This window comes from Mustela putorius, unplaced genomic scaffold (genome assembly GCF_011764305.1).
Source record: "Mustela putorius furo isolate JIRA1106 unplaced genomic scaffold, ASM1176430v1.1 tig00003962_pilon_pilon_pilon, whole genome shotgun sequence".
Taxonomy (NCBI): Eukaryota; Metazoa; Chordata; class Mammalia; order Carnivora; family Mustelidae; genus Mustela; species Mustela putorius.
The window spans coordinates 15,856,642-15,870,912 of NW_025422106.1; the positions used below are offsets into that span (position 1 = coordinate 15,856,642).

The 14,271-nt window shown below is 45.2% G+C and overlaps 2 protein-coding genes across 2 annotated transcripts; one reads left to right on the forward strand and one right to left on the reverse strand.

The window, feature by feature from the left end:
• Window positions 1–345: 345 nt before the first annotated feature.
• Window positions 346–2,130, reverse strand: LOC101676770 (C-C motif chemokine 4). The gene is made up of 3 exons (XM_004747148.3): window positions 1,922–2,130; window positions 1,296–1,410; window positions 346–729 (listed from the first exon to the last, which is right to left on the reverse strand). The coding sequence occupies exons 1-3, from the start codon at window positions 1,995–1,997 to the stop codon at window positions 642–644; spliced, it is 279 nt and encodes a 92-aa protein (XP_004747205.1). The 5' UTR covers window positions 1,998–2,130; the 3' UTR covers window positions 346–641.
• A 9,943-nt stretch (window positions 2,131–12,073) lies between these two features.
• On the forward strand, window positions 12,074–13,999 carry LOC101676470 (C-C motif chemokine 3). The gene is made up of 3 exons (XM_004747147.3): window positions 12,074–12,268; window positions 12,989–13,103; window positions 13,480–13,999. Exons 1-3 carry the CDS (start codon window positions 12,193–12,195, stop codon window positions 13,568–13,570), a joined length of 282 nt encoding a protein of 93 aa, XP_004747204.1. The 5' UTR covers window positions 12,074–12,192; the 3' UTR covers window positions 13,571–13,999.
• The last annotated feature ends 272 nt before the right edge of the window (window positions 14,000–14,271 follow it).

A 14,271-nucleotide genomic window follows, 5' to 3' on the forward strand; every position in this document is an offset into this window, starting at 1 on the left:
CCTTCGGCTCAGGTCATGATCTCAGGGTCCTGGGATCGAGTCCCGCATCGGGCTCTCTGCTCAGCAGGGAGCCTGCTTCCTCCTCTCTCTCTCTCTCTGCCGGCCTCTCTGCCTACTCGTGATCTCTGTCTGTCAAATAAATAAATAAAATCTTTAAAAATAATAATAATAAAATTTAAAAAAAGAAAGTGTTAAGTGAGGTCATGTCTTCAGACCTGTTAGCCCCTAGTAAGCACTCAGCAATTGCTCATTTTTATTGTGTTTGGAAACGGTAGTTGGTCCCAGTCATAATGCAGGGCAATGCCCTTCACCCCCCAATCAAATTAAAATGCAAAGAAATGTCTATAATTTTTAAGAAGTTTTATTTTGAAAACACATGGAATCAGTTACATTTTCCACATATCTACAATAGCAGAGAAACCGTGACGGTAGGCCATCCCCATGGGGGATAAAGTGTCCTTTGGCAAAACAAATAGTAGAAATAACTTCAAATACAAAACACAGCACATAATAAGATTAAATTAAGAGAAGGAATGGGCTATTGAGAAGAGTCATGAGTGTGGAGAAGGTGTGTCTCATGAGAAGAGTCGGGCTCAGGTGAACTTCCCCTGGAGACCTCCTGCACCCAGATGTGGAGCAGCTCAGTTCAGTTCCAGATCGTCCATGTATTCCTGGACCCAGGCCTCGCTAGGGTTAGCACACACTTGTCTGCCCCTTTTGGTTTGGAATCTGTGGAACAAGGAATGGACAGATTAGAATCCCATGGATCCTTGCCTATGGTAGGTGTGTATCTTCCTCTGCTTGACTAGGGCTCATGTTGGACAGCTCTAATGATGGGGAAACACTTCCTGGGGTGGTGCTAGAACTGGGCTCCTTTTAACTTCTATTCTAGATTTAGTTCCACCTCCTGGGTTGCCCAGATTAGGAACAAATGAATTTTGCAATCAGTAAGGATGCATCAACCCATTCATTCTCTCTTGCCCCCAGCAATGACTTTTCTGTGTATGGTTTAAGAAATCAGCCCACATCTCCTATCATCTTTTTTACTTTCCCTGGTTTCCTGGCTTCTGGCTAAGTTCCTCCCCCAGAAACCTCTTTCTTCTCCCTTGGATCCGACCCAGCCCTCTCCAGACTCAACAGGTGACTTCATAACTTGATCCTCTCTGACTTCTGGGAGGGCTTCAGCCCTGAGACCAGCCTCCCTACTGCTTGATTCCACATTCCCCCAAATAGATCCCCTTTTCTCACCTACCCTCACCCTTGCCTCCTTGACCAACCCTGGGCTTGATACTCACACCACGGCTGGCTGGGAGCAGAGGCTGCTGGTCTCGAAGTAATCGGCCACAAAGTTTCGAGGGAGCTTCCGCAAGGTGTAAGAGAAGCAGCAGGCGGTGGGAGGGTCTGAGCCCACTGAAAAGAAACGCAGGGGTGAGACAGAAGCTCTATAATGACCTGTTAATTCTGGCTTCTAATCATAGATATTCGGTGGCCATCTCTGTAGGATGACCAGATCCCCAAATATGGTCCCTTGTATCCAATCTCACTCACCCTAAGAAGGAGTATTATTCTGAATAGAAGAACATAAGAGAAAGGCATGAAAGAATTCTAGAAGATCGGAGCTGGACTGAGCCTCAGGGCATGTGTCTACCATCCTCCATTTTACAGATGGGGACACCAAGGCACAGAAGGAAACAGGAACTTGCTTAAATGAGTCTACTTGTTGCTATTTCTTAAGAAACCAGGAACTTGCCCATTACTTAATGTCTACCAGATTCTACATTTAACAGCAGGCTACTTGGAAATCTTCCCGTCTCCCTTTTGTCCAATCCCTAGATGCCACCGTTAGATCAGCCCGAGCTAGAAAAGTCAGCACTGCCTCCACCATGACTCTAGAAGTTAGCGGCTAGACGAGTGGACCTACTTGGTGCTGAGAGAGCCGGGGTGGAGAAGGCAGCCACGAGCACGAGGAGAGAAAGGACGGTCATGCAGAGCTTCATGGTCTTGAGAGGAGAGGTTTTCCTGGAGCTGAGACCCTCGAGTCCAGAAGCTTCAGAACCCGACTGTGTTCTGTGCTGAAACTGATCTGGGAACCCCTCTTTATAGAACTCTGAGGCCTCCGACAGAGGTGGAGGCACAGGAGGGCAAATGGAATTTCCAGGGTAGAGATGATGTCATGGTGCCAATACGGAAACTGAAGCTAGCTGACAGTGAGCAGCCCTTCACAGCTTCTCTTCCCCAGGGCGATGTCATCACTATGGGGGGGGGGTGGTAGTGGAGAAGAAACGGGCTGCACCATAGAGGGAAGTGGTACACCAAAGGCAGTCATCAAGGCTGTGGAGAGAATTGCAAACCCAAGAGGAAGGATGAAACATTCACACCTGCCAGAGAGGCTTGCAGATGAGAACCGTGCTGCTCCTGGGGGTCAGCACCTCCAGAAACTGGAGGCTTCACGTCAGTTTTTCCAGGGCTTCTGCAAGCCTGGCCTCAAGAAGGAAGGGGTGGCCGGGGCTCCATGTCCCATTCCTGGGACTCCTTCTGCTGAGCTGAGTGACCTTTGTACCCTGTATTTTCCTTGGGCATAAAGAGAGAGTCCAGCATTGACTGTGCAGAAGGACCAAGCAGGGCAGCTCAGGAACATTTACAACTTCTACTTAGAGATTTATGATGGGCCAGGCACTGGGCAAGCTGCCACGTACACATGACATCTAACCCCACCATACCCCCAAGCAGGACTATGATTATTCCCCTAGGGCAAGGAGGATCACACAGTAAGATTCACTATCTCCAGACCACAGAGCTGTGAAGTGGCAGTGCCAAGATTTGAACTGAGATTCATCTGATTCTAAAATCTATTTTCTTTCCACCCCATTGCTTCCAGTACAAATACAGAAAGTGACCACAAAGAAAGAAAATGTCGACCACTAGGGCCAGTGCCACGTACAAAGACATGTCTTATTAGGGCCGAAATCAAAAAGGAGTTTGGATTGGTCCATCCCAGAACAAGAGGGAAACAGAAAAGAAATAATGATTTCAGTATGTTTAGTTGACTGATAATAGAAAAGGGGATAAAGCTCAGGAAGAATTAAGTTTGGAAGACCCAAATAAAGACTGCTTCTCTAGTGTAAAAATGGGATCAGAAATACCTAGCAATAAGCTTATCCATGTTATGGATAAAATGTGTAATCCAAGCATGTGGGTGTTCCCCAGCCATCCATAGGGAATTCCTTGCATTTATGGAAACCCCTGCCTGGTTAGGCAGCTGCTGCTGACCACCTGAAGTTTACAAAGACCAAGAACACAGTAGTTCATGGTGTGGGACATGCGGGGGCAATTTCAGTGGTTGGATCAAGATCTCTGTCCACCGTCGTCTCACCCACACTGACCCATCTGCTCACCCCCGCCTCTATGGCTACCTGCCTCTGCCCTGAGAAGGAAGAATGAAGAGGGAAAGATGAGAGCCAGGCCTCCTGGGTGCTGTACAAATGTGGGCTAGGAAGGATCAGGGTAGCATTTTGGAGTACTTCAGGGCTACTAAATAAAGTTCAATGTCATCTTACTTCATCACTCCCCAACCACCACCACCTATACACTCACAAACTCTACTTCTCTTCTCCATCCTGTCCTTACGCTTTTCTTTGTGCAAGTCTTGCTTCCAACGTACCAATCTTTACCAAGTCCTCCATCTCCAGCTCTGAGGTTCTGCGATACTTTGTCTCTCCTGGTTGATGGGATTTCATGTTCATGCATCAAGCACCTTGCCTTAAGGGAAGGAAGATATGTCTTAATGTTCCCCCAAATCTACAGACTTTGTTATTCATGGCATTTCCATTCAACTCAGTTGAGTAGTCATCTGCTGAAGGAAGCCCCAAATCTGCCCTCAGAGGTTTTAGTCTAGTGACAGTGTAGACAGTGACAGAAATAACGATGTCATGAGATGGAATAAGGTAAGCATCATATCAGAGGTAGAAACAAAATGTCAGGGAGCCAAAGGGTAGAGAAGGCCATTCCTTGGCTGTCAATGAATGGTCTCCAGTCAAGTCTAAACCCCACTGTGCACTAAGAAGGAGCACTTGACATTCAACCAATGACCCTGTCATTGGAGTCCTCTGTCTGACATGGAGCCCTCTGTCTAAATGAGTGGGGTGTGCTGATCTTCAAGCTGTGGAGGGATTACAAAGTCCTCCTCCCTGGAACAACAGGACAATGGTCATAGGTAAGAATGGGTAATTAGTCTACATTGCGCCACACAATGAATTTGACTGTTGACTTTGGCTTCCTAGCCTTGCTTTGACCTTTGGCTCATGGAGATAAAATCTTTTGTTTGTGAAGGTCCCAACAATAATGCTGTGTTCACACCAGTGAAATTCCACACCAAAAGTACAAAGGCTTCTATCAATATGTTAAGCTGAATCAATGATTTAAATGATTTAAATCTGAGATTTATGCATGGAAGTTATTTCTAAGTAATAGTCAATAGAGAATGAGAAAAAATCCTTCTCAAATACACAACAAAAAAAGGGCTCATCTTCTTTAGAGAACTTCCCCCACCTCTCTTCCAACTAAATTCTGTATCTTCCTCTATGCTCCTACAGCTCTTCCAGAGCTCCTTCCTTCATATCAACTAGAATGTATTTGGTTGTCTCCCTCTCTGCATCAAAGGGAGTTCCTTGATGCAGAAACCATGTTATGCTTATCTCTGTGTACACAGTAGGTATTCAATAGACATTTGCTTAATAGGTGTCCAGAGGCAGCCAAACTACCAGTTTTAATTGGAGGGGACGTGACAGGTAACATGGAGTCAGGATGTGAACTCCATTTAGCTAAATGAAGTACAAATAAACTGATCATTTTGAAAAACTATCCAAAATGTGGTTCCCCAACCTCAATGGGGTAATTCTCTTCTTTCTTCTGCCTGCCACCCACATACCCAGTAGTTTTATCATCAAGGAAACTTTTCTAGACTCAGCTCTTTCCAGTTTAGGGTTGTAGGAGTGGCAGCAAGAGTTAACTGGTCCCACGGATCCCTGTGTCCACCTCCTCACTTCTGAGCAGGGAAACCCTTCACTTCCCCTCACTCGTGGTAACATAGAAGTTTTGCCTTTTATGCCCTTGCTAGCACTGTGCTCATAATTCCATTTTGGGCACTTTCACATCTGTCTTCTCATCTTGTCCTCCCAGCTTCCCAGGGCTACACACAGGACCACTAGCTACAGCAATAACAGGACCTTGCAGAGGTCCCGGTACTTTTGATTTCCCCCAGCAGATCCTCACTCATGGTTTTATTTGATCCCGATCTGTTTTGCCATTATGCAGATTAGGAATACAAACTCAGAGTAGTTCAAAGACTTAATCAAGGTCACACAGGATGTGTGTCAATAACCAAAGTCTTCCAACTCCTGGGTTGGAACTTCCTTTACAGGTATGACCCTCTGAGACTGTACACATAGGAAGTGCCAGAAGGTACCAGACCCTCTGAAGAGATTACAAAGCTGTTGAGGAGCAGGAAACAGAAGCAATCAATCCTGACATTCTGTGCCCACCTAGAAGGAAAGTACTGAGATGCATGAGGATTGGGGAGACCATTGGGTGTCAGGGCCAAGAACACTAGCCTCTAGGATGTGGAATGCCCAAAACTAGAGAAGTCCTTGTGAGCAAATGTTGAGACTGGACCACCAACATGAGCTAACTGTGTGGTCACTTTGCCAAGACAATAAACCAATATAGGTAAATCCTTTGGTCTTGCCAATGTGGTAGTCAAGTTACTCAGGGAAATGGGAGCAGAAACTGGATTGTAGAAGGAAGAAATAAGTGTGGGGGCTCAGGATGGAATCTGTAAGACAGGAAGGTGATCGAAGCAGTTCATCAGAGACAATCACTCCACCCCTCAAGCCAGCAGACTCACTCTTCTTAAAGAGGAAATGGGTCTTCGTCACCTACCACAGCCTGCTCTTTGCAGTCAAGGGTGGAAGTCAGTGACTTTAGGGATGTTCATTTCCTGAGAGAAGGTTAAAGCCTCACCAGGGTTCGGAAGACTTTCAGTATTCTTTAGGAAGCATCTTTCTTCCTTCCAACAGTGCTTTTATACCTGTTTCAAGCTCTTTCCAGTTTGGTCACAGAGAATATCCAATAAGAGAAGAAATCTAATTCAATAAAACCTTACTGAGTGTCTACTGTATTCTGGGCACTGTTTCAGGCATTGGGGATACATGCTTTGGAAGGTGATGGTGAAATGTCAAGAAAGGGAATGCCTGAGTTTTGTTTGTTTGTTTTTTTCCATAGAAAATATACATCAACACTCTACAAAAATTAGAAAACATAGGAAAGCATAATAAGAAAACAAAAATGAGCCAGCATTCTGTATATGATTTTATATTTTACTATTGTCCATTACCATTTTTTCTTGAACTAGTATACCTTATTTTTGTTACTTTACATTCTTCCATGTCATTAAAAAACACAAAGTTTACTCCAAATGGGCATGCATGGTATTTCATTGCATGGATATACCAAAATTTTATTAAAAATGTTATAATTAACCATTCTGTTACTTAGGTCAGGCCATGTAGGTTGTGCTAACATTTCTCTATTATAAATTTAGCTTAGATCTGAAGAATGATTAACCAGGCAAAAAGTATAGGGCTGGGGTTTGTCAGTCAAAGACCAAGAGACCTGTGCCTTTTTTAATACATGAAATAGATTAACTGGAATAGTTCAGTAATATCTAATGATAGATAACACTAACATAATGATAGTAACTAACACTAACACAGCGCTTACAAGAGCCAGTAACATTTAAAGCCTGTTATTCATATGTTATGTTATATGTTATACATATATGTTATGTTATACATAACATTCATAGATGCTAATGTGTTTTATCCTCCTGGGGGTCCTCTGAGGCAGGTACCATTATCCCCCCCTCACACATGAAGAAACTGAAGCACAGAGAGGTAATTAATTTACAGAAGAACACAGAGCTATTACATGTTAGATTTGGAAGTGACATCAAGGAAGTCTGTCTCCTGAGGCACCTGGGTGGCTCAGTGGGTTAAAGCCTCTGCCTTTGGCTCAGGTCATGATCTCAGGGTCCTGGTATTGAGCCCCACATCAGGCTCTCTGCTCAGCAGGGAGCCTGCTTCATCCTCTCTCTCTGTCTGCCTCTCTGCCTACTTGTGATTGCTCTCTCTGTCAAATAAATAAATAAAATCTTTTCTTTTTAAAAGATTTTATTTATTTACTTGAGAGAGAGACAGTGAGATAGAGCATTAACGAGGAGAAGGTCAGAGAGAGAAGCAGACTCCCCATGGAGCTGGGAGCCTGATGCGGGACTCGATCCCAGGACTCCAGGATCATGACCTGAGCCGAAGGCAGTCGTCCAACCAACTGAGCCACCCAGGTGTCCCAATCTTTTTTTTTTTTAAAAAAAGGAGGTCTGTCTCCAGAGCACAAGTAAATCAGAAAAGGGAAATGTGCTTACTATAAGTTTATGTTAATAATAAATTTTTAAAAATTTAAAAATTATGTTAAAAGCTTAAAAACCAAAGTTCTGTTATTGTGATGTAAAATGTCTTACAATTTAGCATTCTGCATGTCTTTGAAGAGTAGAATCCATGGGTTTCCCTTGTCCTTAGAAAATTAAGGGAATTTATTATACCATGGCTTTCCTTATTTGTTGTAAATACTCATCTCTGCAGCTATCATGGGATGTACCCGTGCTTATAGGAATTCACTCTGCCCTGTGATCTCCCAGAAGGAGGAGCAGACACCTCATTCATAGAAAGCAAAGGAGAGGCCTGCACTTTTAAGGAATTACATGTGTTTCACAGGACTGAGTCTGAGTTTCCAGGAAGTCTAAAAGTGGCAAGAAACAGACCAAGGAGGGAGGCGGGGGTCAGGTCATGGAGGGGAAGCTTCCATTTCATGTTGGAAACCATGCAGGGTATTTGAAATATTTTCAACAGAGAGAGATAGAGACTGATTTGAGTTTTAGCAAAATCACTTTGGATGGCATGCGATGGGACAGACTGAAGAGAGGCAAAACTGGAAGGAAAAACAGTTAACAGGACACTCTTACAGCACTAAGAAATGATGAGGCAAGAAATGATGGCAAGAAATGATGAGGTCCTGACCTAAGATAGTGGTAGTGGGAACAGTGAGAAGTAGACATACTTCACTCCAAATACAGTATAGATGCAAATGAGAGGGAGGGAGGCGTCAAAGGTGAGTCCCAGATTTCTGGCTTGGAAGCTTTGTAGGTAGAGATGCCTTTTACTGACTGGAGAACAGAGAAGGGGGAGCAGGGTTTGATATAATCCAATACCAAAGGGATTCCCTGCTCTATTACATAGGCAATATGGCCAGAGGAGAATGATAAGAAGAGTCCAAGATCACAAAGGGCCATGCTATAGAAAGCAGGGGCCCCATTAATGAGACACTGTCTCTCTAGGATGGGATATAGTTTCTGCCTACCTGAAAGTGGGGCCACACCTTTAAAATGGGAGCCAAGGCTAGGTCAAACAGTTTATTATCAGCAAGCCTGTCCATGGAGCTCCTGCTGCTGAAGGGAGAGAGTTGGGACCAATGCCCAAGACAGTGGAGCCACAGAGCCAGAAATGGGAAGGAAACCCATCCAGCAGGGCCAGGGCATGGGAAGCAGTGAAGGGGTGAGCAGTGCAGAACAAGGCAGTGACATTGCAGAACATGAACTGTTCAGCCAAAATTCCCTGCACTCATGGCTAGGATGCTCTCTTGGACTGGAATGGGACCTCAAAGAGGCTGGAATGAGCCAGAAAGCGAGGACACAAATGAAGCCCCTCCAAACCACAATGCTACTGTTAGCTACTTGGTGTCACCACCATGTGAGAGAGTTTGGATGCTCCACCAAAGAACAAGACCTCGACACCAGGACCCTTCTGATTCTTTCCTTCCTGTTAGTGTGTCAGCTCCATAGTGGGACTTTGGGCATAACACACACTGTTGGTCAAATCAGTGATTTATTCATTCCTTCACCAAATATTTATTAAGCTCTACTATGTGTCAAGCCTTGTGGTCACCATTGGAGATAACCTGCCAAAAAACAGACAGGGAAATGTTAAACTGACCAAAGCCATCTGTGTGAGCCTGGGAAAGTCATTTCACCTGGTAACATCAACTTACCACCTAGGAAATTTCTAAGACCCATTCAACCAACTCAACCATTCAAAGTCCTCTTAGAGTTTTCATTAAACATATGCACATCAAGCACATACTCTGTATACAAGTATGTTATTTTCTCATCTAAGAAAATCACATAGGACAAAGGACTATTTTCTGATTTGAGATTAATATGGAAAGACTTACAAATATATAAACACTAAGATAAAATTGAATATTCAGTAAAGCACCTTTATTAGAAGAACAAAAATATAAGGGATATGATCTCAGACAATTCATCATGTTATAATAATTGTGTGCTAGCCTTTGGTTTAAGTTAACCAATAAGACATGATTTGAATTTGGTTAAAAATTAACAGGACATGGTTTCAATGTTTGGAGAGAAACTTGCATAAATAACACATTACAATGCAATGTGGCTGGTGCGGTAACTACAGGTCCACTATCAGGAAAGAGGTTGATTCAGCAGTTTCCAGTTCCTTCTTCTGGCCCTCCCAACTGATAGCATCCAACTCTCAGAAACTGAATCACAAGTTTGAAGGGGGTTCCCCAAGAAGTGAATGAGAGTATGCAGTTCAGGGTATCAGCTGAGGGCTGGGGAAGAGGGGGCGGGCAGAGGAGAAGGCATTGAATATGATTTAGAGTTTCCACTGAAACAAGTGATAGACTCCTTTTTTGGAATTAACAGTAACAAGGGAAGACACTTAGATGCGAAGCCCAGGGTAACCTGCCATTGTCCTTGATCTTGCCTTAGCCTCTCCCAAGATTAGCATTAGCAATCCTAGATTTGGGATGAAAAGAGGGCACATGTATTTTGTTTGTTTAAGATTTTATTTATTTATTTGTCAGAGAGAGGGAGAGAGAGAGAACAGGCAGGGGGAGCAGCAGGCAGAAGGAGAAGCAGGTTCCCCACTGAGTAAAGAGCCCAATGTGGGACTCGATCCCAGGACCCTGTGATCACAACCTGAGCCCAAGGCAGATGCTTAACCAACTGAGCCACCCAGGCATCCCGAGCCCATGTGTTTTAAGAGCAGGACTTGTAGGCACATAGGAAGGAGAGAATTCCTAAGGTGTGACCTCACTTTGCTTATGTCTTACTCTCACCATTGTTCTAGCCCCTTCTGGGGGACTTCAAAACCCTCCTGATTTGACCCCAATCTAGTTTCCTGTCCCTGTTCGCTCCGCCACAATACAGCTACACTAAACTTCTTGCTCCTCCCTCTGAACTGGCAAGTCCACACCTGTGACTGTACCAGTTGGACCTCTTACTGCTACCCCCCCCCCATTTATATGTGTTCGAATACTGTGTACCTTCCAAGACCCAAGCAAAGTTCCATCCTTTCTGTGATGTCTTCCCCAGACTGTCCTGAGGGAGGTGATTTCTCCCTCCTCCTGGTGCTGTGAACCTCCATTAATTTTTCTCCTAGGAATCTTGGCACTTTCTGCTAAATGCTATAGTTGCCTGTTTATATACTCTACCTGCTCCTATCAGACTGAGAGCATCTAGAGGACAAAGGCCAACTGTGCATTAGGTTTATTAATTATGTAATAATAGAATAATAAAAGATAGAAAAGAAAAAAACATGTCGATTTGCCTGAAAAGAAGACCTTTTCACCCCACTGAAATTATGACTGGAGAAGAATATGAAAATTGCTTTGAATTTGTCAAAATTTATGTAAATATCACACAGGTTCTTGAAAGAGTTCAGAGAAATGGAAATCAAAACTTCATGTTAACAAAGACCATTGGACAGAAATGTCAGTATATCAAAAATTTCTTTCAAACTAACAACTTTCCAAATGATGATACTGTAAATGTTTTAGAACAAAATGGGTTCATAAATTGGTAGGCTGACCAGGAAAGTAATATATTCTCACTTTAGGGAAAAAAAAAGTCTAGAAAAAGGGAAAACAAAAAAATTAATTATCCATAGACCATAGACACAAATATAGCTATTGTTGGTGCTTTGGGACATTTATTCCCAATGCTTTTTGTTTTTCCCGTTCCTAGTGTTTACATCTATATCCCAAATATACACGTGGTTATAGTATTTGTCGTACATGTATGGCTACACATACATACACATATTTGTATAATTCTTCATCTTGCACAATTTTTCATCTTCCCTTTTTATAACTGATGTTATGATATATTTACGCCATTTCACTTCACTCAGTTTCATGAATGAAGCGAACAATCCAGTGTTTACTTTATCCTCCTCTCATAGAGGAGAATTTGGGTTTTCTTGTTTTAGAAGCATGAGTGATGCTACGTCAGATGTCTTTATGTTTAAAGATGCCTCTGTGTTCGGGTTTATTTCTTTAGAACTCCTTCCTAGAAATGCCTTTTCTAGGCTACAGGGTATATTTTTAGACTCCTGACATCTGAACACCCACATCTCCTGTGCTTTCTGATCCTCATCCAATGTTAACCCAGAACCTCTAGTCACCCGGTGACTCTCTAATGACAGGACAAGAAATGGAGATGTGCTATGCTTCCAGGTCCCCCAGCGAGAATTCCCCAGGTCAGTGCCTTGCATCCGAGGCAGGTGTGTGGCACCCTCTGCATGACCCCCCTCCCTGCCCCGCAGCAGAGGAAGCACAGAAGTCTCAGCTCTGTGGGAAGGACAGGGCTGGTGAGCTCACGTATAGATCAGTTCTTATGGGAAAAGCCTGCCTAAGAATAGCCTCGGGTCAACACATAGTCCTCTCCTCCCGCTCACGGGGGGAAACCATTTCCTCACAAGAAACCAGAACAAGTCATGAGTTTCGGGCTGAAACTTAGAGCTCGGAGAAGCTATTCTTGGATATCCTGAACCCCTGTGGTCCCCTAGGACCCTGAGTTGTGAAATACTCAGCGTGACACCACTGTGCTTAAAAATTTCCCTCCACACCCCCGGATTCCAGTTCCCCTTCCACCAGGGCGGCTATAAAGAGCAGGGGAGATCTGCTCACACTCCAGCAGGACAGAGGCAGCAGCCAGTGCCCAGGCCCACCCCACGGACAAACGAGCCCACACGCCGTACCCTGCTGAGCAACATGAAGGTTCCCGGGGCTGCCCTCGCCGTCCTCCTCTGCATCATGGCCCTCTGCAGCCAGGTCTTCTCTGCACCATGTGAGTCTCTGTTGTTCTCACAACTGTCCCCACTCCCTGTCCCCATAATCAGACCACTCCTCTTTCTGTCTTCCGGCCTTGGGAGCCCCCAAGAGAAAAAAAGGGAGCTTCTCAAAGGGCTTGAAAACTGTGGCATTTCTTTTCAAGACTTTTACTTTCATCTTTATACAGGAGTTTTAGCTGCTCCAGTCCCCAGATCTGAGAGCTAGGGGGAGGTAGGGGAGTTGGAGTTCCATTTTACAGGTGGCAAAATAGGGACCCTAAGCAAATGAGTTTGTGAGAGGCAAGATCCAAGCCTGGTGACCTCTCAGTGGGGTCATCCTTCCCCTCACTCCCTGGAGGTCTCCCCAGGGCTCTGTCCCTTGGATGTCATAAGAAAGACATCCAAGGTTTCTCTTTTGCTGGGGCATGACTCCTTGAGCCAGACAAAACTTCCGAGAAAGAGAGGAAAAAAGTCTGCTTGGATGTTTGGATCACATCAAGAAAGTCTGTCCACGACAAAGAGTCAAGGACAAAGAAGGGCCCAGACAGAAGCCAGAACAGAGACAGGCACACTTCTAGGCAAAGACACCCAGCACTTTCCAGCGACCCTGTCTGCCGGCCCGTACCCAGAGCGACGCTGGCTTCCTCTGAGTCTTCCTCATCCTCTCAGAGATCCAACCTCAGATCTGACTTTTCCTTCTGAAATGTGACTCAGGCTCATTCTCTCTCCTCCTCCAGTTGGTGCGGACACCCCAACCGCCTGCTGCTTCTCCTACGTCTCCAAGCAGATTACACGCAAGTTCATAGTCGACTATTTTGAGACCAGCAGCCAATGCTCCAAGCCTGGTGTTATGTAAGTGCCAATCTTCCTGCCTGCCTCTGGGGAAGATGGGGAGGGTCTGGAGTGGAGGCAGCACCCGAGGGCACAGACTGGCCAGGGGCGCCATCCTGGAATGGCATGTGGGACCCAGGTCTCTGAGGTGTGACCTGACCTGGCCAGGGATGTGCGAGGTCAGGGAGGGTTGGCCCAGCGCAGAGGGAAGGGAGGGAGAAAGGAGGTGGCAGCAGGATCCCTTGGGAGGAGGCGGTGGTGGTGAGACAGTGAGAGGAAGTCTCTAGACCGAGACGGGCAGAGGGTCCAGGGCAGAGGGTGGGGTGAGGGGCTACAGCGGGCCCAGAGTTCCGCTGCTGGATTCCTCAGTAAATAATCCTTCCACCCCTCTCCGCAGTTTCCAGACCAGAAAAGGCCGCCAGCTCTGTGCCGACCCCACTGAGGACTGGGTCCAGGAGTACGTGACCGACCTGGAGCTGAATGCCTGAGTGGCCCGGAAGCTTTGAGAACCCAGTGACCTCAGTGGGCTGCCTGGAGAGCAGAGGTCCAAGCCTTGGAAACATCCCTACAACCTCCACAGCTACCTCTCCTGCGGGCTGGTTGTTGCCAAACAGCCACACTCTGGGACTCTTTCTAACTTAAATTCCAATTTATTTATACTATTTAATTTTTGTTATTTATGTTCAATGTCATTCTCTGGGACCGTGTGCTCCGAGAGACTCCAAGATACCTTCCTTGCCACCCTCCCCTGCTCCCCTCACTTGCACTGTGATTGGTGACGACTGCGTGACTGTCGTCATTTATTCTAGGCAGAAGTGGCACCCGAGCCACCAGATGGGTGTACGTGTATGAGATGTTTCTGTTCAGTGCTGTGTTCAGCCTTGAGAAATAATAAAGATGGTCTTTTGAAAAGGAAACTGGCATTGAGTTTGGTTTCATTTGTCTGGAAAGTCAGAATCGCTGGTCAAAAGGAACAATAGGCAAAAAACAGGCAGATGCGAAATGGAGGGAAATTGGGATTTCTGGGTCACCGACATCATGAATACTTAATAAATGAAATCGTAACATACGTATTTGGGAAAATTCACTATGTTGATGGATATTATTAAGAAGAGTATTAGGGCGCCTGGGTGGCTCAGTGGGTTAAGCCTCTGCCTCAGGCTCAGGTCATGATCCCAGGATCCCAAGA